The 23,868-nt window shown below is 45.3% G+C and overlaps 1 protein-coding gene across 1 annotated transcript in view; it reads left to right on the top strand.

Annotated features, from left to right (window-relative positions):
* The window catches only part of ATP8B4 (ATPase phospholipid transporting 8B4 (putative)), a gene marked incomplete at its 3' end in the record, with an annotated part of 127,898 nt that overhangs the window by 24,234 nt on the left and 79,796 nt on the right, over window positions 1-23,868 (top strand). The window contains exons 5-6 of the mRNA XM_025212073.1: window positions 21,968-22,081; window positions 23,494-23,592. Coding sequence (XP_025067858.1) covers window positions 21,968-22,081; window positions 23,494-23,592 — 213 coding nt within the window. The remainder of the gene's footprint in view (window positions 1-21,967; window positions 22,082-23,493; window positions 23,593-23,868) is intronic.

Below are 23,868 nucleotides of genomic sequence, written 5' to 3' on the forward strand. Positions count from 1 at the left end.
CCCCATTATTGGCTTGTGTTAAATTATGCACACGTGGTGGCTAGCAACTGGCTTGCTAGCCGTATAAAGAGCTTGGGTGGTTTCCGCCCAATTTGGAGAGAAAGCAATTGGAGTCCGAGAGGGAGAGCGTGAAGATCTCTAAGTGCTGCGGATCCTTACGAACCCAACGCATTTCTTAAGAAGGCAACAGAGGTCTAAACAGCCTCTGGCCTCTCCCCGTCGCCGAGCACAATCCTAGACGTATCCCTATCCTATATACTCAATTGCCGAACCCACGGAGCCTTAACAACTCTGGGGCCAGAGAGCTGAACCAAACCCACGGAGCTTCGACAACTCCGTGGGAAAGAAATTGCCGAACCCGCAGAGCCTTAACAACTCCGGGGCCCAAGAACCGAGTTTGTCGTAGTCCTCCAACGAGGATTTAAGCGGAGCTGAACCTGGGAAACTGTCCAGCCTACACCGCGACCATCTTGGGTGTAAGTAAATAATCTTTGAATCAACCACTACGCCTCGGTGACTAATTCTAGCCCGTGCATGCCTTGCCGCCGCGCGGTCCCTTCTGACCCCGCGTGCCCGGGCTGCTGGCCACAGCCCGCGTGCGCAAAGACGGGTCTGCATATCGCTCCCGGCTTGCACGTGGCAACATGGACGGGATCGGGAGGCAGCCCGCACACACCCCAGGATGCAAATGCTAGCAGGTATGTCTCTGGGGAACGAGGTTCAGAGCAACACTCTGGGAATATTGGGCCTGCCAGAAAAGTTGGCCACCACTGCTCCAAGGCTCATGTTTCCAATCTGGGGATGTAAATGTTCTGTTCTTCCAAACAAGATGGCAGGAAGTTATCAGTATGGAAAGAATTGTGTACTTTTGCAAAGGAACAAAGTAGATGACCACCAACTCTATGTGGGAATTAAGAACTTAAATTGTACAGGGGGAAAGAAAGAGTCTGTACCTTAACTTAATACAGGTCTGTCCCACTGACAGCCAGTGGGACACATGTAGTCTTTGAGGGGTTAATGTGAGGACCCTGGGCTCTTACCAGGCCTTTTCTCCCCTTATTGCTCCAGCTACTGCTGCAGCTGGCGTCTCTAGGTTCTCCTTCTTTCCCCTCCCTCAGCTTTCACTTCCTGCTGCCACCCCAGAGGGCAGTATAGCACAGCCCATGGTGCAGCAAGGGAGCTGAGGTGTGGTGTCCATGTCCATGTGTGTTGCAGAGGGGGGCACTGTGTACATGCAATTTAAGAGCTCTGTCCATGCATGCAGTGAGGGTCCTGCCTGCGCACAGTGCAACGGCCACCTGAGTGCATGGTGTAGTGGTGTGTGGGCAGGGTGTGGCTGCCTGCACATATAGTTAGGGACCTACCGAAATGGCAGTGTCATGGATTTTGCAGATTTTGTGAAATCTGGCACTGCCTGTGAAAGCAAGCAATGCTCGTGAAATCTGCAGGAAAAAAAAGAAAACTTACAGAGAATAAAATGCTAGCTCCCCCGAGGGAGCCAGCAGTTCTTAGGGTGCTGCAGCAACCTGTGTGGGTGGGGAAGGGGATCTGCCTGCTGGAAGGGCTGCTGACAAGATGGCTGCTGCTCCTTCCCCTCATTGCTGATTGGCTACAAGGGTTGCCTGCCATGTGGCTCCATCCCTCTCCACCAATTGGTGATGAGGGTTGGGGCTGCATGATAGACATCCCTCATAGCCAATTAGTGGCAAGGGACGGAACTATATGACAGGCAGCCCTTGCAGCCAATCAGTGGTGAGGGGCGGGGCCAATCAGAGGTATGTGAGGGGAGGAGTCGCTGCACTCTGTCTACAAAATGGCTGCCAGGCCCCATATTCTGCCCACAAAATCAGGGGGCAGCCCCTTTGAATTCAGTAGGTCCCTACATACAGTGCACTGAGGAAGTGGTGTATGGCCTAGGGCAGCGGTTCTGAACCTTTTTCAGTCGACGTACCCCTTGGTCTCAGAGTGAGACTTCATGTACCCCCTTGCAATGGGAAATTATTTTTTTAGGCTCTTTGACCTGTCTTAGACAATGTATGAAATATATCTCACGTACCCCTTGATGAGGCTTCATGTACCCCCTGGGGGTACATGTACCCCCGGTTCAGTACTGCTGGCCTAGGGGCTCATTGCTTACACTTAAGTGGTCCAGGGCACTTAGAAGTTGGTCAGCTCTGGCTTAATATATCGGGCAGTATATTTTCAACATCTGTTTGGGCAGAATACCCAGAGTATGCGTACCTGTCAGGTCATGCTAAAGGGCTGCAGAACAGACACAGTTTATGCAAATAAAGAAAAGATGGGAAACAGAGCCCTCCCTCTCTTGACCTGAAAATAGCTGTTGAATGTCTGTCAGTACATTAGTTCAAGTTTGCATCTGATTGTAATGAAGGCATTGTGCTTTTGGACAAACAAACAGCTCCATGATAATTATTATTTAAAATAATAGATGGTTTTTAATTTCTTAATCTCACAAATGTTTTTATGTCTGGTTTGACAGTTTCTAACCCATTATTCAAATAGCTCATTAATATTTTTAGTCTTTTAAAGTAACTGCTTATTTAGAGCCAGTTTTGTGTGACATATTTCCGTTGTATTCCTTCTTTTCTTCCTCTTCCTTGGAAGTTGCCACCAAGAAAACAGAATTATATTTAAGAGTTTTGCTCAGCAAACTTAAGAAATCCACTCTTGGCTTTATTTCAAATGCGAAAACTTCGTAAGTCAAGTGTCTTACTGAACTGACTTCTTTGTTGTTTATTTGCCCTTTATTTGCTGTTTGTTTACTGCCTGCCAAGATACACCGTGGGCCTTAGGAAGTATTGTCCTGCTGCATACTGTGTGTAAAATGTATTATTCATGCATTTCCCAGGTGCCTGGTAGAGTATAATCTGTCTTCATGTTAGTGAGAGATGTTTGAGTTGTGTTTTCTGTTCCTGAACTGTTCTCAGCCTTTTTGGAGCATATTATGTGTCAACATCTATCAGAATAGTAAGGAGGGAAGCAATGCTGCAAGCAATAAGAGATTCTCTGGGGAGAAATGTTATTTGCAGGTAAAAAGTTATTTTGACTGTCCTTTTCTGTTTTTTTTTTTTTTTTTTTATATTATATATTTCCTTGAAAGAAGCTACAGTACCATTCTGTCTTGTCTTTCATAAGATATGGTTCTAAGTGGAAAGACTACTGCTGTAGTTAAGATAGAATACCAGCCTTAAACCAGGCTGGAAAGCATAAATTAGTTCTTGTTCAGAAAAGAGGGGAGTTGTACAAGAGTGCTTAGGGTTCATAGGAGGCCTTGGTATCTTTTCTTTGGGCGCGTCTACGTGTTGCTGTACAGCACGCTATGACGTCGTAGCAATCAAATGGGTCTACACATGATCATCAACTATGTTGCTGTAGTGGTATGCTCCCTCGTTTTAGTGCTCTGGATGTAGCAGTGAAATCAAACTGTGTGCTGCATGTATGGTGCAGTATGGGCAGGTACTGCACCATGCTTTAATACTTGCAAAAGGAAGTATTAAAGCATGGCACCATAGCAACGTCACCATACAGCAATCTGTAGCTGCACCCTTCATGTCCTTTTGGCTCTTGGGGAAATTGCCCAAAAACAAATTTGCAACACAGATGGCTCTTTTGCATTTTCTGTTGTATATCAGCATACCAAATATTATTTAATAGTAAGAAAATAAAAAGGTACAGGGGTATTTTTAATTGAGCCAACTATGATCTGCTCTCCCACTTCCATGAGTTATCATTCAAAATTTTTTTATTCTTTCCCCACTCTTTTGCTGAATTTATTATTATATTTATGTCTTTACAACATAAGAATGACAGCTGCTAATGACCATCAGTGATCAATGAGTGGTCCAATTTGAACATAAGCCTGTGGTAAGAGTATTGAGTAAAGTGCCTCCAAAATGGCATAATATAGTTGTTTGCTCTGTTACAAGATTTATGATATACTGTTTACAAATTAGTAGATGATTTAGCAGCTAGACCTGCTAATGCAACTGTATTCTAAAAGTCAAACTTCATTCTTTGATGGCTCATACTTAATCACCAAGTGTAAAAGTCTGAAGGCTGTTTCTGCCGTGGTTTGCTCCCAGACAATACCACTGTCTTTAAATTTTGATCTCTGTTAACTGAGGTGGACCTTAGTTACTAAGTTTTTTATTTATCATAAGTTGGTTGAATCCAGCTACCTCCCTTGTAGAGTTGCATTGATTCTGTAGGGTTGACATAGTTCTATACATTTATTTCATAAAGTAAGTACATATTGCTTGGAATACATGCAAGAAACTGGTCTGTTAAATAATATATCATTTTAACACATATTTGTGTTTTGCTTTCTCATAGATGAATACATCTCATTAATACTGATATCCTTTATGAATTATGTGCATAAATACTTATAAATGGAAAGTTCTAAAGTTATAAGTAAATTATGAGCCCCAGAGGCTACATGACACCATGATTCTCTCCTAGGGATTTGGAGCCATTCAGGAATTGTATATTGCTCAAGCAGCACCCCATAGATTTATTAAGATGCCAAAGCCACTTGTGGGAATTACAGCACTATGTGCTTATGAGCTGTGAGTTACCCTGTGCACGTATAGCACGTAGAGCTTGCTTTTGTGTTGTCATGAGAGTTCTTGATATAATGCAAGATCTTAGGGTTCGTTTGTGATGAATCCCATAGTAAATCTGTGTTACTAATTATCTGAGTCCCATGCTGTTAATGATTTATTTCAGCAGAATTAGCTTGTCATAATATATTTACTGCAAAATATTAATGCAGATTATGTTAACAAAATTACATTTGAAAAGTAATTTTCTATATCTCTGTAGCTAACTTCTTAGTGTACTTAAAACTTGAATCATGTTTTAAATATATAGTACTTTGTGTACATTTATTAGAATATTATAAATATTATATTTATATAGAATTATTATTATATTATATAGAATATTATAGTTGCATCCATTGCTCTGGGTTGAGTGTTTTACTGCCGTTTGATAAAACATAAATTTATAAAATACCATATTTACTCAAATACAAGATGAGGGCTCCCCCCCAGCATTGGGGAAAAAAAAAACTTGTCTTATAATCATACACAGGGGAATCTCACTAAATATATTCTCTATCATTAAACTGCTGCCAAAAGCAGCATGTGTTCAGCAATGATAACCAACTATGAAGCTGATTAAATGCAGCCAACACTGAGCATGACTATAAAACACATGGCCCACATTGGGAAAACATGCTGATTTTTTTTTTTTGCTATATATAAATAAAATAAATAATATAATCATACTATAGGTATATAACTACACCTCTACCAACCTGTCTTGTGACCACTATGGTTCACGTGATGGTCCAAAATGCACTTTACAGTTACACTGTTCTTAGTCCCATCATAAAGACTGCTCCGTGTGCTCACGTGCCCATCGCTGTCACCATTAAAGTCACAATTACAAAAAGGGCTGCCTTTAAAACGTATGGTAGTGCCCTTTTAGCATAGTCCCCTTCAGTCCTGACTCTTATTCAAGTCATGGTGAGGCACTACATTGCATACATTTTGACCCCCTCTTCACTCCTGCAGCAGAGCTGCGCCTTTCTTTCCCATTTTCCGTGATTCCTGTTTCTTCATCAGCCTTGAATGCCTGGCAAACATCATGAAACAGGGCCCCAAAAAATTCACTCAAAATCCCTCTGTCACCCCCTCTTTCAGTCAGCTGTACATGATTAGTGTGGCCTTGCCCCCCATGAGATGGAGTGAGACCAGGTTGCCCTGTGCCTCATTTGCTGAGCTGTGCTGTCACCATGGCTTGAAATGCTGTTTGACTCTATGAGATAAATCATATTGGACTAATATCATTCATAGTTTGACCCATGAGGATCAGGCTTGCATGCTGTCAGGGTGACAGATCCACGATGCCCCGATGCAGCTGTGAGAGACGCTACAGTAACAATGGGAGAGGGAACAGGAGGTTGCCATACTGAACCTCAACTTGGAGAAAGCGATGGGATACCCAGTTGTAGGCTTCCTAGTGGAGACGCTGAAAAAGACGAGAGTCCCTGAAACTTTTGACACTTGGATAAAGGCACTGTACACCAATGTGAGCAGCAGGGTACTGGTGAACGGGTCCCTGACAACCCCGTTTCTGGTAGAGTCAGGTGTTAAAAAGGGTTGCCCGCCTCTCCCCAGTCCTATTTATTTGCACAATTGAACCATTAGCATAGTGGCTCAGGCAGGACCCCAGGATCAGTGGCATGAAGATCCCTGGGGGCAATGGGGAAGAGACAAAAGCCCATGGATGACCTTAACATCTTATGCAGGGACAAAAGTTTGATGGAGAGTGCTACAACATACCCACGTATATGGAGCAGCAAGAGGAGCCAAGCTCCATGTTGAAAAAAGCACCTGCCTAGTCCTGGGAAAAGCTTGGGGGGACCTGTCTCCCCTGGGGGTCTCCATCCCTCATGAGTGGGTAAAGATTCTTGGGGTGGAGTTTGACCCAGAGCTGATGGGACAGAGGGCATGGGAAAAGACAGAGGCCAAGGCCAGACAGAGACTGGGGCTATGGCAATTGTGCTGCCTGTCAGTAGGACGGGTGTGTGGTGCTGATGAAGGTGGTGCTACTGCCAATACTTCTATGCATAAGCGATGTGTAGGGGGGGCACAGGGGAGCATGTGCCCCCCTCTGAAATTGGCCACCGCTGCAGGCTTCTGTGGGCGGTCGCCGCCCCCACTTACCGCTTGCCACACCCCCCATCACCTCTGACATCACTGCGGCCACCTGCAGGTGGTCCCCGCTTGCTGCCACCATGCCCCCACCACCAACACTGCTGCTGCTGCTTGTGGGCGGTCACCTTGCCCCCCCAGCCTCCAGAGGCACACATCGTTCATGCTTCTACATACTCTTCTGGTCCTCCTTTCCTCAGAGAAAGTAATTCATAGAATCCAAAGAGCCATGTGTGTCTTCTTTTGGACCTCCACATGGGAGAAAGTGGTGAGGACCAGGTACAAAGTGAAACAGTCTGGAGGCAGAGAAATGCCAGATGTCCCTCTCTTCCTCTGGGCCAAGTACATGGGGGTGGAATCCAAAACAGCCCACTTTGTCAAGTATTTTGCAGGGCAGCTGCTGAGACAGTGGCAGATGTACACAATGACCAACAGGAGCCCATGGGTCTATGAGGTCCTGAAACACTTCTGGGAGAAATACAAGCTGCACAACATGATCCTAGAGGCTCTGGTGAACCACTGCAAGATATGGGACATAGTAAGGGCAAGAGAAATCCTCTCACCCTTGGACTTACTACCTGGTGATAGCTGCCAGGCCGTGTGGGAGCAAATCTTCCACAAGGACCTGCAGAAGGAGCACAGAGACCTGAACTGGCAGATTGCCCAGTGGGCACTCCCTGTACAAGCATGGAAAAACACAGAAAAGCAGAGGTCTATCAAACTGCCCGAGGCCAACCTACTGGTGGCAGACAGAAACAATCAACCACCTCTTTTGGGACTGCCTATATGCCAGAGAGGGTTGGAAGAAAATATACGTGCTCCTTCTGGTGGTGGCAGGTTTCAGAACCCTGATCAGGGAAGCAGTCCTCTGCAAGCATTTGACCAAACAGCAAGGGGCCATGGCAGCCTGCTTCAACCAGTTCAGTTCCTGCTTCAGATATGCCCTGTGGGAGGCCAGGAGCCTGCTCACAAACAGACACTGAGACCCTACAGTCAAGGACTGTATTAAAATGGGGCTGAGTGAAATGTACTGGTACTACAGGAAGACAGAAGAGGACGATGGGAGAGATGGCAGACCTCATAAGGTGGAGAGGGGACTGGCATAGACTTTTCAGAAGCAAACCCTTCGAAGAGGACAATGGTGAGGACAACCATGTTGATGATGATGACCATGACAAGTGAAAGCATTAGAATTGTGATGGGTGAATGGGTGCGTGGTGGGAATTTTGTAACGGAACTAAAATATTTTAACCTCTAAAGTGTGGTTTGGTCTGTCAAGTGAACTATAGTGGCCACTTAATGGGTTGTTAGAGGTATAGTTATATTTATTTATTTATATATTAGAAACATATATTTTTCCAAAAAAAAAAAAAAAAAAAGTTTATGCTACGTATCCAAGATATTTAGCCTCTTGGCTAAGATCAAGGGAGACAGGGGGCATCTGACCCCCAAGTCCTCTGGGTCTGGAGCTTACACGTAGGATGCCTGCCATGGATTTGGGGAGGATCCAAAGCCCCAGACTGATGGGTCTGGGAGGGAGGATACTTGCCCAGTGATAGAACTGCACAGACTTGTCAACTGGACTCTACTCAGTCAAATTTTGGAACTTGATTTTTGGAACTGCTTTGGCTTTGAAAAAGGAAAAAAACCCAGAAAAAATATCACAAATTGTTTGTGCTACATAAAAGTAGGTGCCAAAGTGATGCTTAAAAGTGTGTTAATGGAGTGTTTGTGCTAAGAATTGCAGCAGTTTCAAAAAAAGGTAATGTGCCTCAATTTTGGATGAACTAAATATATGGATACTATATGCAGATTTTTCAAGAGGAGGTTTAACAGAACTTTGTTTCTAGTGAACTAAGCCACACACATGCTTGTTCTTTTTATACATGGTAGACTTTGTAATGTTTCCCATTCTCTACTTCCTAATTTTTCTTTTTAGACCATCTAAATTCTTTCTGCAAGTCCTGTTAAGGTTCCTTTAATTAGGAAAAACTATTTCAAAAGATTTGCTTGTTTGAAAATGCATTGTCAGCCTATTTGCATGTCCCTGTCTGTGGCTGTTATCAGATGTTAATGATAAAAGGTCTTATAAAACATTGTAATATTGCATAAGTATTAAGTAATTTGGTAGTTCAAACTTGTGTTTAACCTTTTGACCTGATCAGCTAGGCAAAATATGGAGCCATGTAGGTTATTCCACTGAGGAGAAGAAATTGGTGATGGAGTCAGATATTTCATTAAAGCAATACAGAGCATGTAAAAAGTCCTGTTTTTCTGAGCATTGGAGGAGTCAACATTCAGAGGTTCCTTGCTCAGAACATACAAGAGCTCTGCATCCCAGGTTTTCCTAGGGATGGAAATTGTATTTGTTCAGGTTGAACTGAAGCTTCTGTCTCTCTCTCTCTTATCCTGTGATATTTATCCTTGTTTCTTTACCAGAACTGTCCTTTATTTCACACACTTATACAATGCTCCCTAAGGCTCAGCAAAAGTCCACTTTCCAAATTGTTTAGAAACCCTTTTGAGCAGGCTTGAATTTGGCTTTTTTGTGGGGTAGCAACGTGATTACATTTTTCTTACAGGTATCTTAAATGATGGATAACAGTTTCAATCAAGTTCAGCTGAAACATTAACATTAGGGCTGTGCAAAGCTTTGGTAGCCAATTTGATTCAGAGGAGATTTCGGCCTGATTCAGTGGCCGAATCTGAATCCGAATCAAATCAGGATACCTGTTAAAAGGTCCAAATTGATTCGGAGAGATTCAGCGCTGATTCAGAGATTCGGCCATAGACTACAAAGACAGCAGTCCTCGACTACGCTGGACACAGCTGCCTCCAGCAGGTAAGTCTGTTATGGTAGCCGGAGTGGGGAGCGAAAGGCCGTGGAGGGAGGTGGGGGAGATCAATGCCCCCACAGCGAGGGAGGGATTGGGGCTGGGGCAAGCTGCCCAGACTGGGTAGGGGGCGCGGGACTTGGGGAGGGGGGCTCCCAGCACTGCATGCTGCTGGTCCAGGAGCTGCTTATTTGGTGGCTCCTCTGGCGGCTCTCACTGCTGGTCCAGCAAGGTATGGGAGTGGGTGTGTGCCCCCAGATCTGCGCAGGGTGGGCTGCGCTGGGCTGCGCTTTGGGAGACTAGCCCCAGCCACCCGCCATCAGGCTGGGCTCTGTGGGATGGGTGGAACCAGGGCTGTGCTCCAGGTGGCTAGCCCCAGCTGCAGCCCGCAGCACAGCCCTGGTTCCACCCACCCCATGGAGTGCTGTGGAGCAGGGGCTATGCGGGGGCTGCAGCCATCCTAAAATTCCCTATAGACCCTGCTGCTGGCCCTACCCTGATTTGGGTGCATGCGCCTGCCCCCATGCCCTGCCACTGCTTGCCTAGCTGGGGCGAAGCCACAGTTTGTCTGGGAGGCACAGGGAGGCTGGACCAGCTTCTGCTGCTGCATGCTTCTTGTCTGAGGCAGCACAGTGGCACTGTCCCACACCTCCCTGCCCCAGCTGGGCAAATGGTGAGAGGGCATAGCCCCCGCTCCCAGTGCCTTCCACCTGGAGCAAGCTGTGCCCCGCCACTTCACCCTGGCTGGGTAAGCAGCAGTAGGGCATAGCCCCCACTTCTAGCACTGCCACACCCACATCCTGCGCTGCCCCAGCTGTCCAAGCAGCAGCAGAGCAGAGCCCCTGCTCCCAGCACCTTCTACCACCCATCTGGAGCACAGCCCTGCCCAGCCTGCCCTGTGCAGATCTGGGGGCATGTGCCTGCTCCCATGCACTCCTGGACTGGCAGCAAGAGCAGAAGAGGAGCCACTGGAAGAGCAGCTCCCAGACTGGCAGCCTGTGATGGCACACAGTGGTGGGAGCCCCACTCCCAAAGTCCCGTGCCCCCTACCTTGGCTGGGCAGCTTGTCCCAGCCCCAATTTCTCCCTCACTATGGGGGCGTTGATCTTCCCTCTCACATGCCCCTTCCCTCCCTGCTCCACCCACCAGAACAGACTTACCAGCTGGAGGCAGCTGTGTCCAGCGTCCTTGAAAACTGCTGCCTGTTTAGTTTATGTTTGAATCATCCGAATCAAATCGGGGCAGTGATTCAAATCACCGAATCGAATTACTGTCCCTCTGAATCAGCCGAATCTGAATCTGAAGCAAATACTGCTTTGCACAGGCCTAGTTAACATTACTGTTTGTTACAAAACTACTTATTTCATAATGCCCCATGTAAAATAATAAAACTGCATCTTTTCTTTTTAAAATAGCTTTCTTGCCTCTTTTCAGCAGTGATCTAGTTACCCCTACTGTTGGCAGCACACTGTATATGTTAACAGAAAGCAGCAGCAGCAATTCTCTTCATTTTCCTCAAAGGTGGCCATTCAAAATAATTACAGCCTGTGTTCACACCTTTCCTTCATAGTGTAAAATTATTTTCCCTCTTCCATAAAATAGAGATTTTTGCTTTGTCAATCTACAGAAGTATTATTTTGGATAATAACATACTGTATTAGTCAGTTGAATAGTTTTGTCTGTTAATGGCAATCAGGACTTGTAGTAGAGATGATATCTTCTATTAGACCAACAAGATTTTTGCAAAAAACTTCTATAATTGCAAGCTTTGTTCCGTTACTAGATTTCTTACTTAGCAGAGGGGCAAATAAATATCAATTATTGCTAAATAATGTGTCAATGTAGTGTGTGGTAGGCTGGCTTAGTTGGCAGCCTGATTTTCTTTTGGCCCCTCTACATGTGCAGGTAGAGGCCGGATGGGATCTAATGCACAATCCACACCTCCTGCCTTGATACCTGTACATGGCAGGAGGCATGTTTGTGGGATTGTGCTTTAGATCCCATTGTGCTTTTTTGCTGGTGCAGAGGGAGCCTGATCCCGGGCTCTTCCTGCACCAGCAGGAAGCAAACTCCTGAGGTTTGGAGCTGCCTCAGAGGGACTCCCAGCCACAGGAGAGCCCCACAAACCCCCAGGGCTTGGGGATTGCATTCCCAGTTGCAGGGGAGACCTCACTACATGTGCAAATTATAGGTGGTTGCTATCAAGTTCTAAACTTAGTACATATTTTTGTGGTCTAATTTTCTACCTGGTTGGAGCTTTTTATGGCATAATAGCTATTTTGCATGTGTGGCTATTTTCAAGGTAATTGTGCAATTAACCAGTTCATTGCATGGTACCTGTAATGTATAGCAGGGGTCCGAGGAAGAGAAGATCATTAGCCAGTAATCGTAATGGATCAGTTGAACTTTATTGAAACTGTTCATCATTTAAGATAGCTGTAAGAAAAATATAATCATGTTGCTACCCCATAAAAAAGCCAAATACAAGCGTGCTCAGAAAGGTTGCTAAACAATTTGGAAAGTGGACTTTTGCTGAGCCTTAGGAAGCATTGTATAAGTGTGTGGAATAAAGGACAGTTCTGGTGAAGAAACAGGGAGAGAGAGCGAGCGAGCGAGCTTCAACTAAGCCTGAACAAACACAATTTCCAGCCCTAAGAAACAATACAAAACAGAAAATGGCATTATGGTCTTTTATAAATCTATGGTATCTCCATGCCTTGAATACTGTGGGCAGTTTTGGTCCTTCCACATCAAAAAGGATATAGAAGAATTAGGAGAGGTACAAAGCTGACAACAAGAATAATGAGTGGGCTTCAATATGAGCAGAAACTAAAATGACTATGACTTTTCAGCTTAGAAGAGAGATGCTAAGGGAGCCATGACAGAAAAAATATTAAATGGTGCAGAGAAAATGAAAAGGGATTTATTCTTTACTATCTGTCAAAATATGACAAATAGGGAACGTAAAATGAAACTTAGTAGTAGGTATAAGACTAATAAGTGAAAGTTCTTTTTTATACAGCATATAATTAATTTGCTGAACTCATTGCCACAATGTGCTGTAGAAGCTGATAGTTTAACAGTGTGATAGGGGATTGAACAAATTCATGAAGGAAAGGTTCATCAGTAGGCATTGACAATGTTAGATAGGGGTACCACCTCTGAATCAGAACTTCCAAAACATCTAGATCAGGGGCAGGACTCCATGCCTCCACATGGTGCCCCTGACACTAGCCAGGAGCAGCACATGGAGTCATGGAGCCAGAGTCCTGCTAGCCCCATGGAGTGGGGCAATTACTGGCGGTCCTCCCTGCCCAATGCCCATTCTTACCTGAGTTTCCACTCTGGGACAGAGAGGGCTGGGGAACAGCCACAGGGTCCGAGGCCAGAAATCTCTGGTAGGCAGAAGCTTCCGGTTGGGGTTGGGGCAGGGCCGGGCAGGCCAGGCCACGCTGCTGCCGCCACTGATCCTACTGCTGGCTCCTCCTGCTGCTGATGCCTCATCAGCTTTTAGACAGGCAGCCACTGGCAGGTAGTAATTTTTTAAATTTGAGAGAGGCCTCATGGGCCAGATAGATTGGCTTGGTGGACCATATTTTGCCTGCTCCTGATCTAGATGTTAGAAGTTGCAGTGAGAGAAGAGCAGGGAATGGAGGTTTGTTGGCAGCTCTTCCAGTGGCAGTCACCTGTTTATTATTCATCTGCCCATAATCAAATGGAGTGAAAACAGTGGGACTCGTTTGAAGTAATTGGCATTATAGCCATTTAACATAGGTTAGAATTTGGACCTCACTGTCCTCTACCCATTTTTTAAGTAATACAGTAAGAATGCACTCTTTTTAAAGCACTGACAGGTTGATGCTTTATGTTCTTTATTACATATGTGTCCAGCAATATTTTGTGGATATACTGACAAAAGGCTTTTGATCTCCTTTTCCAGCTATATAATTCTTGTAGGAAATAGGCCTGTGCAAAGTGGCTACAATTTGCTTTGGATTTGGATTCGGCTGATTTGAGGAGCAGTAATTTGATTTGTCGTTTCAAATTACTGTCCCAAATCGATTTGGCCAAACCTGATTCAGAGATTCGGCTGCTGCCGAATCTCTGAATCACACAGGTCCATCCCCTGCCTGCTCTCCCAGTCCTGTCAATGGCTGCCCCACCTGCCTCAGCTCCCGGCACTGAAAAAAAAAAATCCCTGACTCACCAGGTACTGCTGGGTGGGATGGTGACCCCTGCTGCTCCTCACTGCCCCATGTTGCATGGGGGGCTCTGCACGAGCCCCCCAAACCCAGCCACTCTCCCACACCTCCCATGGCTGCCCCGCCTGCCCCAGCTCCTGACCCTTCAAGAAAAAAAAAACAAAAAAAACCCTGGACTCACCGGTTCCTGCCTGGTGGGGGGCAATCTCTGATGTTCCCCACTGCCCCACACCACATGGGGAGTCTGCATGAGCCCCCTGAAGCTCTAAGGCTACTGCAGGAATAGGTGAGTTTGGGTTTTTTGTTGTTGTTGTTTTTTTTCTTAAAGGGCCGGAGCAGGGGTGGGCAGGGCAGACATGGGGGGGCTGGGGGAGTAGGCAGGGGTTGGGGGGCTCGTGATAGAGCTCCCCATGCAGCACAGGGCAGTCAGGGGATGCTGGGGGGGCTGGGGCAGCAGGCAGGGGATGAGACCTGGCAGGGGTCCCCCCATGGTCCCTTCCCCGCTTCTCAAGCCTCCCCTCCCCTGTCCCCTACTTATCAGCTCTGAGTAAGTTTCATTCCTAAGTTTGAAACTTACTGGGACAAGGGGCTCCAGCTTCCTGCTGCAGTATGCAGGGACTGCCTGAATTGTGGAAGCTCTCCAAATCTTTTCCAAATTGATTTGGAGAGCTTTGTATCAATTCAGACCTTTTAATTGGTCCCCTGATTTGATTCGGATTTGGAGATTCGGCCACTGAATCAGGCCAAATCTTCTCCGAATCGAATCAGCACAGCCCTAGCAGGAAATACGTTATTTGCTTTATGGTAGTACAGGAAATTCTTTGTATAACATCTGCTTTTCTATCACATCTTGAAGGGAAGAAGCCATGCAGTGAATAAATTAGTTTCAAAGGGAAATTTAATTTGTTCCCCAAGGAATTCTTCACAGTCAGAGTTTTCTAGATAAACTTCAATTCATAGACTATTCTGCTTTCACTGGAATGAAACTTAGGAACTGTATCTAGTAATTTTATGAAGCGGTGCACAGCGCTAAGAAGAGCAGCTAACAAAGCACCTTTTGGTGAAAGTGGCTGGAAAACCTACTTACTGTATGTTTACTTAATAAATAATAGTTTGGAAATTAGACTCCTGAGACATGAGAGGCAGTGCTCTCAGTAGATCCCAAAGACTGAAAATGACTGCCTTTGTTGATTGAATTAGTGTCCATAGAGTTGAAGAATATGTTTTTCAGTTTGATCTAGTAGTGTTGATTATAAAGCACTTTTTTTTCTACTTTTGATTATATTTTCTAACTACCTGCAAAATATGGTGACTTTTCTGGGTAACAGATAAGAATACTTTTTTGTTGATATGTGTTTTATTGTGACTATAGTCTTTTAAGATAATCTCTGTGATGGTGGGCAGGTACTGTGTTTCTCCATTTGTTTGTTTCTCCTTGCTGAAACTTTCAGATATATTAATGTAATGGTGGTTTTCAAAATCTGAACATGTGCTCAATAGAAGGCTAGTTTAGTCAGAAACTAGTAAAAGTCCCATTGACTTCAGTGGGAGCTGGGTTGAACAGCAGCCTATATTACATAGGCAATCCAACATTAAGACAAGTACTAACATCGAGTTACGTGTGACTTCTATTGTGAAAAGTGATGTTTAGAATGACTGTATGTGCCCATGTTTCACATGTCAGTCACTTTCTGATCAATCTTTCATATAAAGAGAGATAAAAGTCTAGCTGAGGGCCTTCAGACATGTACATTTCACTATTAATAAAAGTTTTAGCTTTAACTCTCACAACTCCATTGTTTTCAATTTGCCTTGTAGTTCAAATATAAGTTATAATGCTGTTAATGTGTGTGCAGGAAGGGACACCAGAGCCACAACTGATGGTAACCCTAGGTAGGAGGGAGGGTGGAGCAGGAAGCAAGTGGCAGGGGGGTGGCACTAAGTGGGGGTGGGGAGTGCAGCTATGGCAGGGGACAAAGTGCAGAGGGAAGCAGGTACTGTGGGGAAGGAGATAGGTGGAGAGGTCAAGGGGTGGTGTGGACAGGTGCCAGGGTGCACAGGTCCAGGCATGGAGTGGGGGGCAAGCAGCAGGGGATCAGGCTGATTGACTCCCCCACCACCTGCCCCCTGCTGCTCCTTGCCCTCCTGGAACTGCGTTGCCTGGTGCAGTCGTGGGAGGGAACAAATATAAGATGCCCCTCCAATAGTTAGATTCTAGACATAGCAAATTATAATAAATTCATACATTTTCATGTCTAGAATATAATTTTGGGGAGTCATCTTAAACTTGAAGTCCACTTGTATTCAGGTAAGTACAGTAAGTTTCCTTTCTTATTTTTCTCAAGGTAAAAAAGAACTGAAAAAATACAGGGAGCAGATATACTAAACAATCAAGTATTATTTTTATGAGCTTGCTTTTAGAATAAAATTGTACTTTAGGAACTGTGCAGTTTGGTGATCTTTAACCAGTCTGCAGAGTAGTTGAGTACACATGAAAGTAAGAGAAGTGATACAAATAATAAGCACATATTCAACAGCAGATGGTGCTTAAATTTTGGCCATTAGTATTTCTTGTATATACTGTTTCACTACAGATAATTCCTACTAAATGAAAGAAAAATCTGTGTGGGTCAAGAAGTATATATACCTCAGTAGTCTTGTCAGGAAATCCTCTCCTGGTTTGGGTTGTAAGCTTTGTCTATGATTGTTTTTTGGGAAAAAAGGATTCATAATATCTTCATGTAGAAGTTTCATTCTCTATTCTTCCTCTGTAGGTTTCATTGACACAACCAGAATTTAGCCTACAGTGTCTAATCAGTTATCTGTGATAACATCTTATAGGGACAGATAAAAAAATCAATCACATATGCTGATGGAGATGTATCTGCTTATCTCAGGTCTGAATTTGACTGTGTGTGTGAAAGATAAATGCCTATCTATATGTCTGTATCAAACTATAAACACTGTTTTGTTTTATGATTCTCATTTTGACTGCACTGAACTGTAAAACTGCACTGTATCTTGATAGTTTACTTTCCAGTGCCTTGTTCAGCTGGAATTCCTGGAAGTATTGGTAAAGGGCTAATACTTCATGGCAGCTGAATTATTAAACTGGAGGTTCTTCTCTTCAAATAAGAATACCTCGAGACAAGTCATCAAGGTTTTGCAGTGGCAGGCCACATCAACACAGCTTGGGTCTGAGGTGGGCCAGTGCTTCTTCCTTGGCTGCCATTGCTGCTTCTCCCGGCTGCCTGGTTTGGGCAGCGGTGAAAAGTGGTGTGTAGGTCAGAAGGGAAGTTTGTACAAAAGAAGAAAGGAAGAGAATGGTCCTGAGATCTTTAGAGGACTGACCGAAACCCAAAAGATTTTTCAGCGGTGAGGGAGGGCTTTGTGCACTGTTGTTTTTAATAGCTCTTGATGTTTCTTGTGCTTTGTTTGTGCATAAAGTTTGATCAGTATAGAAATTCCTTTGCATAGTCTCTGTTAATTGATTTTACAGTCTTATTGTTCATGGAAGAGGAAGGAGTTATCTGGTGGGTCCTCAAGTTTGGTGGAACTTTTGGAGGCATGCCAGAACTATGGACAAGGCTTATGATAACTAGTTATAGGTTATAGACATTTGAACTGTGCGGTCCTCTCTCAAAAGGGGTGTTTGACAAAGGATATTTATCTGGAGAGTGTACCTAGAGAAACAGAGCTTGAGGCAGTGCTTAATCTCTGCTCAGACTTTGCAAACCAAGAATATATACCAAGGGCAGGCCAGTATTTTAACAATGTGTATGGATCTTCTGTGATCATTTCCACACAACTTGCTTCTTTTTATGACAGTACCTGGGACCAGTGGCAATGTGTAGGGGGTGCACAGGGGTGCATGTGCACCCCCTGAGAGTGCTGGTATACCCCCTGTCAGGTCACGCTCCCTGTTTAGGTGAAGGGCAGGGGGCAGGCAGGAGCACTGGTGCCTCCCCTTGTGAGCACCAGCTGGGGTGTGGGGCCACCAGCAAAAGCGGCTGTGCTGCTTCCGGAAGTGGCTGCGGGAGGACTACTAGAAGCAGTGCAACTGCTTTTTGGTGAATGAGATTCACCTGCCCCCCCACTCCCCCCCCATCTGCTTTTTGGTGAATGAGATTCACCTCCCCCCCATAAGTGCGATTGGCTTCTGGGGGACCCCCCCCAGTTGCTGACTGGTGTTGGGGGGGGCATGTGCCCCCCCCCGCCAACAAGAGGCACAAGTTGCCCATGCCTGTGACTATGTATATTTGGACCACAAAATGGACTTGTTTGAAATGAAAGGAAAAATGAAAATATCAGATCAATGTTCATTGTTGTTTTTTATCTCAGGGACATTACACCAGGAGGCAATTATACACATCTCTTACTAAGCGTTTTGTTTTAGGTTAGTAGCAATCTTCCATATTTTTTGGATGTCAACCTAACTTTAAAGGAAACCTCTTTCTCTTTAAGATATTAGATTTTGAGTTATATAACAATAGCTGATACTGAGTAAACTCTTTGCTACCCTGTTGAAAAATTAATAGGACATATTTCAGGCTCTCATATCTAATATTTTGCACACTGCTGCCTAGATAAAAGTATTAATGGATAATAACTTAATTGTTATTTAATTTATATTACTTTAAAAGCAATTATGATTGTCACCAAGGAAAAAGTAATAGTAGCAATAGTAGTAGCAGCTACAGTGTAGATAAAAAATAGTTGCATAGTAACTAGAATTCCAAGGTCTATTGGAGAAGACAAACGAGTTATATTTGCAGGTCTTGAAACCTCCCAGACTAGAATTTCGAGGCTTTCACAGCAGCTGAGCTAATTGTAGTTTGGATTAAACTGGACCTTTAGGCTAGGTACAGAGGTTAAAAAATCCCAAGGTGGATTCATATTAACTTTTGTAGCTTTTCCTAAGTTCCCTAGATTAGTTTGTGAATGAACAGAATTCGTGTTTGCCCTTTGGGGGAGGGCACGGAGGCAGTCTGCACTCTCACACACCTCCCAGCAGGCTGCCAGAGAATTCTGAGCCCACCTGAGCAGCCAGCTACCCCTGAGTGACCAGTGTGGCCTCAGCCCCACTTCCCTGCCAGCTGTCATCTATCAACAATAGCTGGGGAGGAAAAGGGAGTCCCTGCCATGCAGCCCCCCCAGCTTGTTACCCCTGCTCCTGGGTGGGACTGGGTCAGGTCTGTGCAGTGGGGCTCTGCTCACCCCTCTGCTCACCTCCCCCATTTCCCAGCATGGTGGACAGGTGCATGGATCCAAACTATGACTTCTGCCTGCAGTAGGGTCAGGCTGGGGTTTGACATGCATGGGAGAACAAAGCACCCTGCTGTCTGGCCCCAACCCCTGCTGTGCTGGCTTGGGACAAGGTGGTGAAGAGAGGCTCCATTTTTCTACCCCAGGGGTGGGAAAAATATGGACGAAATCTGGCCTGTGGTAGTTCTTTGTCCACCCCACAGTGGGTTCCTTAGTCCCCTGGCCCAGGCACAGTCCAGCCATGGTGTGTCCTGCTGCCTCCTAGGCACACAACAGGGCTGGGGTGGCTGTGCAGCTGGACTGCCTTTCTAGGCAACCCATGTGGCAGGGGGCTCCTTCTGGCTGCTGCTGCCACTGGCCCAAGACTGCAGTATTGGTGGGGACCCATTATGCACAACCCTGATGCCCTATGCCTGCTCCACCTCACCTGTCCAGGCTGATCAGCTGCAGCGTGGGACAGAAGTTGTTACTTAGTAAGGGGGGAAAGGAGCCCCTCTCACTCCCGCTGCTGGCAGTTCCCTGCTGCAGCTGCCCAGAGCCTGTGCTGGGCTGCCCTGTGTCTCCACTGCCATCACTGCTGCCTCCTGGCTGCCCTGTGGAGCAATGATGGCAGTGCAGAACAGCTCCAGGTGGCTACAGCAGGGAACTGCTAGCAGCAGAGGGGGAGGGGTTGCTTTTCCCCTTCTGTCTTGAAACCCCTGCCTACACAAGCAGCTTCTGTCCTGAGCTACCACTGCTGAGCTTGGGCGAGTGAGTCGGGAGCAGGCGCAGGGCATGCAGGGTTGGGGCTGCACACGCAGGTCCCTGCTGGTACTGTGGGGCTGGGGCTGGTAGTGGCAGCAGCCAGAAGGAGGAACCTGGGCTGCCTAGAAAGGCAGTCCAGATGCAGAGCTGCCCCAGCCCCACTGCATGCCCAGGGGGCAGCAAGCCACATCACACATGGGAGGGCTGGGTCAGGGCTGTGCATGAGTTTCAGCTGATCTGCTCTGGTGGGGGGGTGAGTCTGGAGTGGGCATGGGGTGGGCTAAGGTTGCGTACTGCTGGCAGTGGTGGGGAGGTGCCACAGGACGTGCAGGCTCTGGGCTGGTGTGGGGCGGGGCTGGGTGCTGACTGGCTCAGAGGAGTCCACATGGGGGATCCCATGTATACCCTGCCATACCCTCAAACCCTCCCCCACAAATCCCACAACCACACCCATTTCCACACACAATCAAACACCTCACCCATCCACTTACTCCTTCCCAACTCCACACCCCCCCACACCCTCCCCACATGTCTCTGGGGGCAGCCCCACTCACTGCTATGCGCACACACCCCACATACACCCATGTCCCCAAACACACACCCCACACACATGCCCCACAGACACCTCCAGCCGCCCTCCCCCTCCAAAAACCTCATAAACTCCATACCCACCCACACACACACACATCCCCACAAACACCTTCACAACCCCCCCATACCCACCCACATCCACATATACCTTCACATCCTCCCCGACATCCCACATATACACCCACCCACAGTCCCCCACAAACCCCATACCCACCCCTCCATACCCCCCCACCCTTCCACACTCCCCTACAATATTCAAGAGTAAGACCTCATTTTGAGCTATTAAGCTATTAAAATAAAATTAAAATATGTTTTTATCAATATTTGATTTTTAGTATACAATTTGTGGTTTTTTTTTTTCCTGTTCCAAGATAACAACCCCCCACCTCCCCCCTCCCAAAAGGAATAGTTCTGGGGGAAGGAGAAGGACTTCCGGTGGCAAAGGTCAGGGCTTAGGGGGTGGGACTTCCATCCCAAGATGGTGACCAGGGGGCAGACACCTGTCAGGAGGCAGGGCACCTGCCAAGGGCAGGGCTACCCTTGCAGCCCTCCAAAACTTGGTAAGTGGCCCTCCACCCAAAATAATTGCCCACCCTTGCTCTACCCTCTCCCTCTTCCTCCACTGGGCTGTGCAGGCAGGGAACAGAAGCTTTTTTGGCTCCTGTCTGTGACAGCCTGGGGGCAGGGCTGGTCCAGCACCCACCTGGAGCAGACAAGCACTGTCTGAGGCTAGCATGCCACCCTGCGAGGGGTGCCTGGGGTGTTAGAGGGCAGTGAACTAAGGTGATTTGCTACAGGATCTGGGACAGTAATTTGATATACTGCTCTAATCTAAACTGATTAAGTCTGATACTACATCTGTCTGGGTCTATCTTAGACCAGGTTCTGCTATTTTGAAACTGGGCTGTGTGTGCTGAACTTCTGTTCTGTTACAGGTTTAGACCAGTTTCTGATCACTTACATTGGTTTATGTGCAGTGTCTGTTCCTAGTCTTAGGTTATTTTTAGTTAAATAGAATTCTGCAGTTTTATTTTGTATGCATGTGTGTGGACATTTGTATACTCATAAATGCTCAATTTCCTACCTGTTTATGCTGCATTTTCACTTAGCAGAATTTAATATGTAACTGAGCATCTGCATGGTAGTAACATCTGCTAGGAAAATCAGGAAAGCCCATTCCTTTCATTAAGTATTATTAATTTCTCCTAAAGGAATGTAGGGGTTGACCACACTTTTAAATCCACCCCTTCTCCTAGAAAATGCATGCTTCCTTTTATCTGCCCAAAAGAAACACTAGGGATGATAGAATCTAGAAACTTCTATTATTGTTCAAAGATTTTATATGTTGACTTGAAACATTGTTGCCATTATAAATGAAATTGTGGCTTTTAGCTTATACATCACCTGTTACTAACCATTTAAGGAATATAATGTAACTCTAGTACTATTAGATGAGATTATCAACTACCATGGCTGCAGTGTGTTCAAAAGTTGAAGCACATTTTGTGTTAGCACAATTTTAAATTTCAAAAGCACAATTTAAATTTTATGTCCACTGATGTTTTATATTTTTATTGTTATTTTTCAGGACAATCGCATCAAAACATCTAAATACAACATTCTTACTTTTTTGCCTATTAACTTATTCGAACAATTCCAGCGGGTTGCAAATGCTTACTTCCTGTTCCTCCTGATTTTACAGGTAACATACATTGGCTTAGAAATGGTATTTAAAGGTTTGTTTTTGGGAATTGACTTATAGGTATATGTATATGCATTAGAATGGTTCAGGATAGGCAGCAGGGGTTAACTGATTTCTAAAAAGTCTGGATCTCATGCACACAGTTTCATGCAGCCTTCAAAGCAGACAGGCTGTCTAAAACAACAAGGCCAACAGATATACACACAATCTGAGAAACTGGGGGCATGTATTGTACTGTTCCATGAGATAGGGTGGCACCAGCTAGCAAGGTTCCAGAGCGGGGGAACAGACCAAATTAGGAGAAGGCCCGGAAAGACCAAATTAGTATGTGTACATGTGATGAGCTATATGGATGGTGTGATGAACAAAGAGAGACCAACCAGTGACAGCCATGGATCAAGAGTCATCAGGAGGGAAGGAGAATACAAAAGCAGAGGCTTGAGAGTAACAAAGGGTCCCTTCATCTGTGTCCCTCCCTGTCCTTCTCTCCAAGAGGGTCCTTGAGAGGGATCCCTGTCCCTGTCTCCCAGGAGGGTCCCCGAAGCCACCATGGACAGAGGGTACACTACCAGTTTGTCTAATCCACTTCACTGTGGGGCAGGGGGCTCAGCATCCCACCTCCAGGCTGCTGACATCTGACACCTAAGAGAGAGCCTCAGAGTGAACACTGCATCCTGGTCAGATGCACTTTGATTCTCTTGACAGCCCTACAATTTGGTAGATATATAGAATTGCTTGATTGTTTGTACTGCTTCTTTTCTGTTATCACTGTGTATCAATAAGTTTGCCTATTATCGAATGGAAAGGTTGTGGTTGGTCTGAGGGTGGGTCCCTCCTGAATCCTGTTCCCCCCTCCCCTCCCACACCCTGAGACAAGGTATCCGAGTCCTAAATTCAGGGCTAACAATGTATAACTTCCTTTTTCTCACTAGTATATTTGATAATATTCTAGCCTTTTAGTAAAGAGATCCAACAGTTGGTTTTTATAGCTCAGTCAATGCAATGGTCACTTATGATACAAACAAATAATTTAAATTATTCTATTTAGATCAGACTACATAAGTCTTATGAGATAACTATTAACAATACAAAAAAACTAGCCTACCATTGTCTATTATTTAAATCAGGGGTCAGCAACCTCTAGTCTGCAGGCTGGATCTGGCCCACTGACTCTGGTGACTCTGGTTCCAGCCCTGGCAGCATGGGCCAGGTTGGAAGAGTCCTGTTCTCAGAGGTAAGCTCCATTAAAGCAGGCCTTCACTGCAAAACCTTGCTGACCCCTGATTTAGACAAAAACCTAATCATTTTTTTGAGCTACTAGTAATTTTCAAGGAAATGATTTAAATTAAATATATTTCTGGAATATTTTTACTGTACTTTTTAAAAAAAATTTAAAAATGTTTCTCTTGTAGTTGATCCCAGAAATATCATCCTTATCCTGGTTTACTACCATTGTGCCTTTAGCACTAGTATTAACCATTACTGCTGTAAAAGATGCCACTGATGACTGTGTGAGTATCAACAATAGTTTACTCTTACATCATCTTTATCTATTCATGGACTGTTGCATAAATTGCTGTGTAGCAAATTATTAACTTATTGATTCTAGGGCCCTACTTTACAGCAGGGTGCATGTATTAATAGTTTAGCTTATCTGGTCATTATTCAGGCATGTTTTCAATGTCTAAAAATGTACATTATCCAAAAAAGGGATTTACTGTTGTTACTTAAGTTCAGAATGAACCCTTTCATACCACATGCCCTCAAATAAGATGCACACTTTTTTT

Source organism: Alligator sinensis, unplaced genomic scaffold, assembly GCF_000455745.1.
Source record: "Alligator sinensis unplaced genomic scaffold, ASM45574v1 scaffold476_1, whole genome shotgun sequence".
Taxonomy (NCBI): domain Eukaryota; kingdom Metazoa; phylum Chordata; order Crocodylia; family Alligatoridae; genus Alligator; species Alligator sinensis.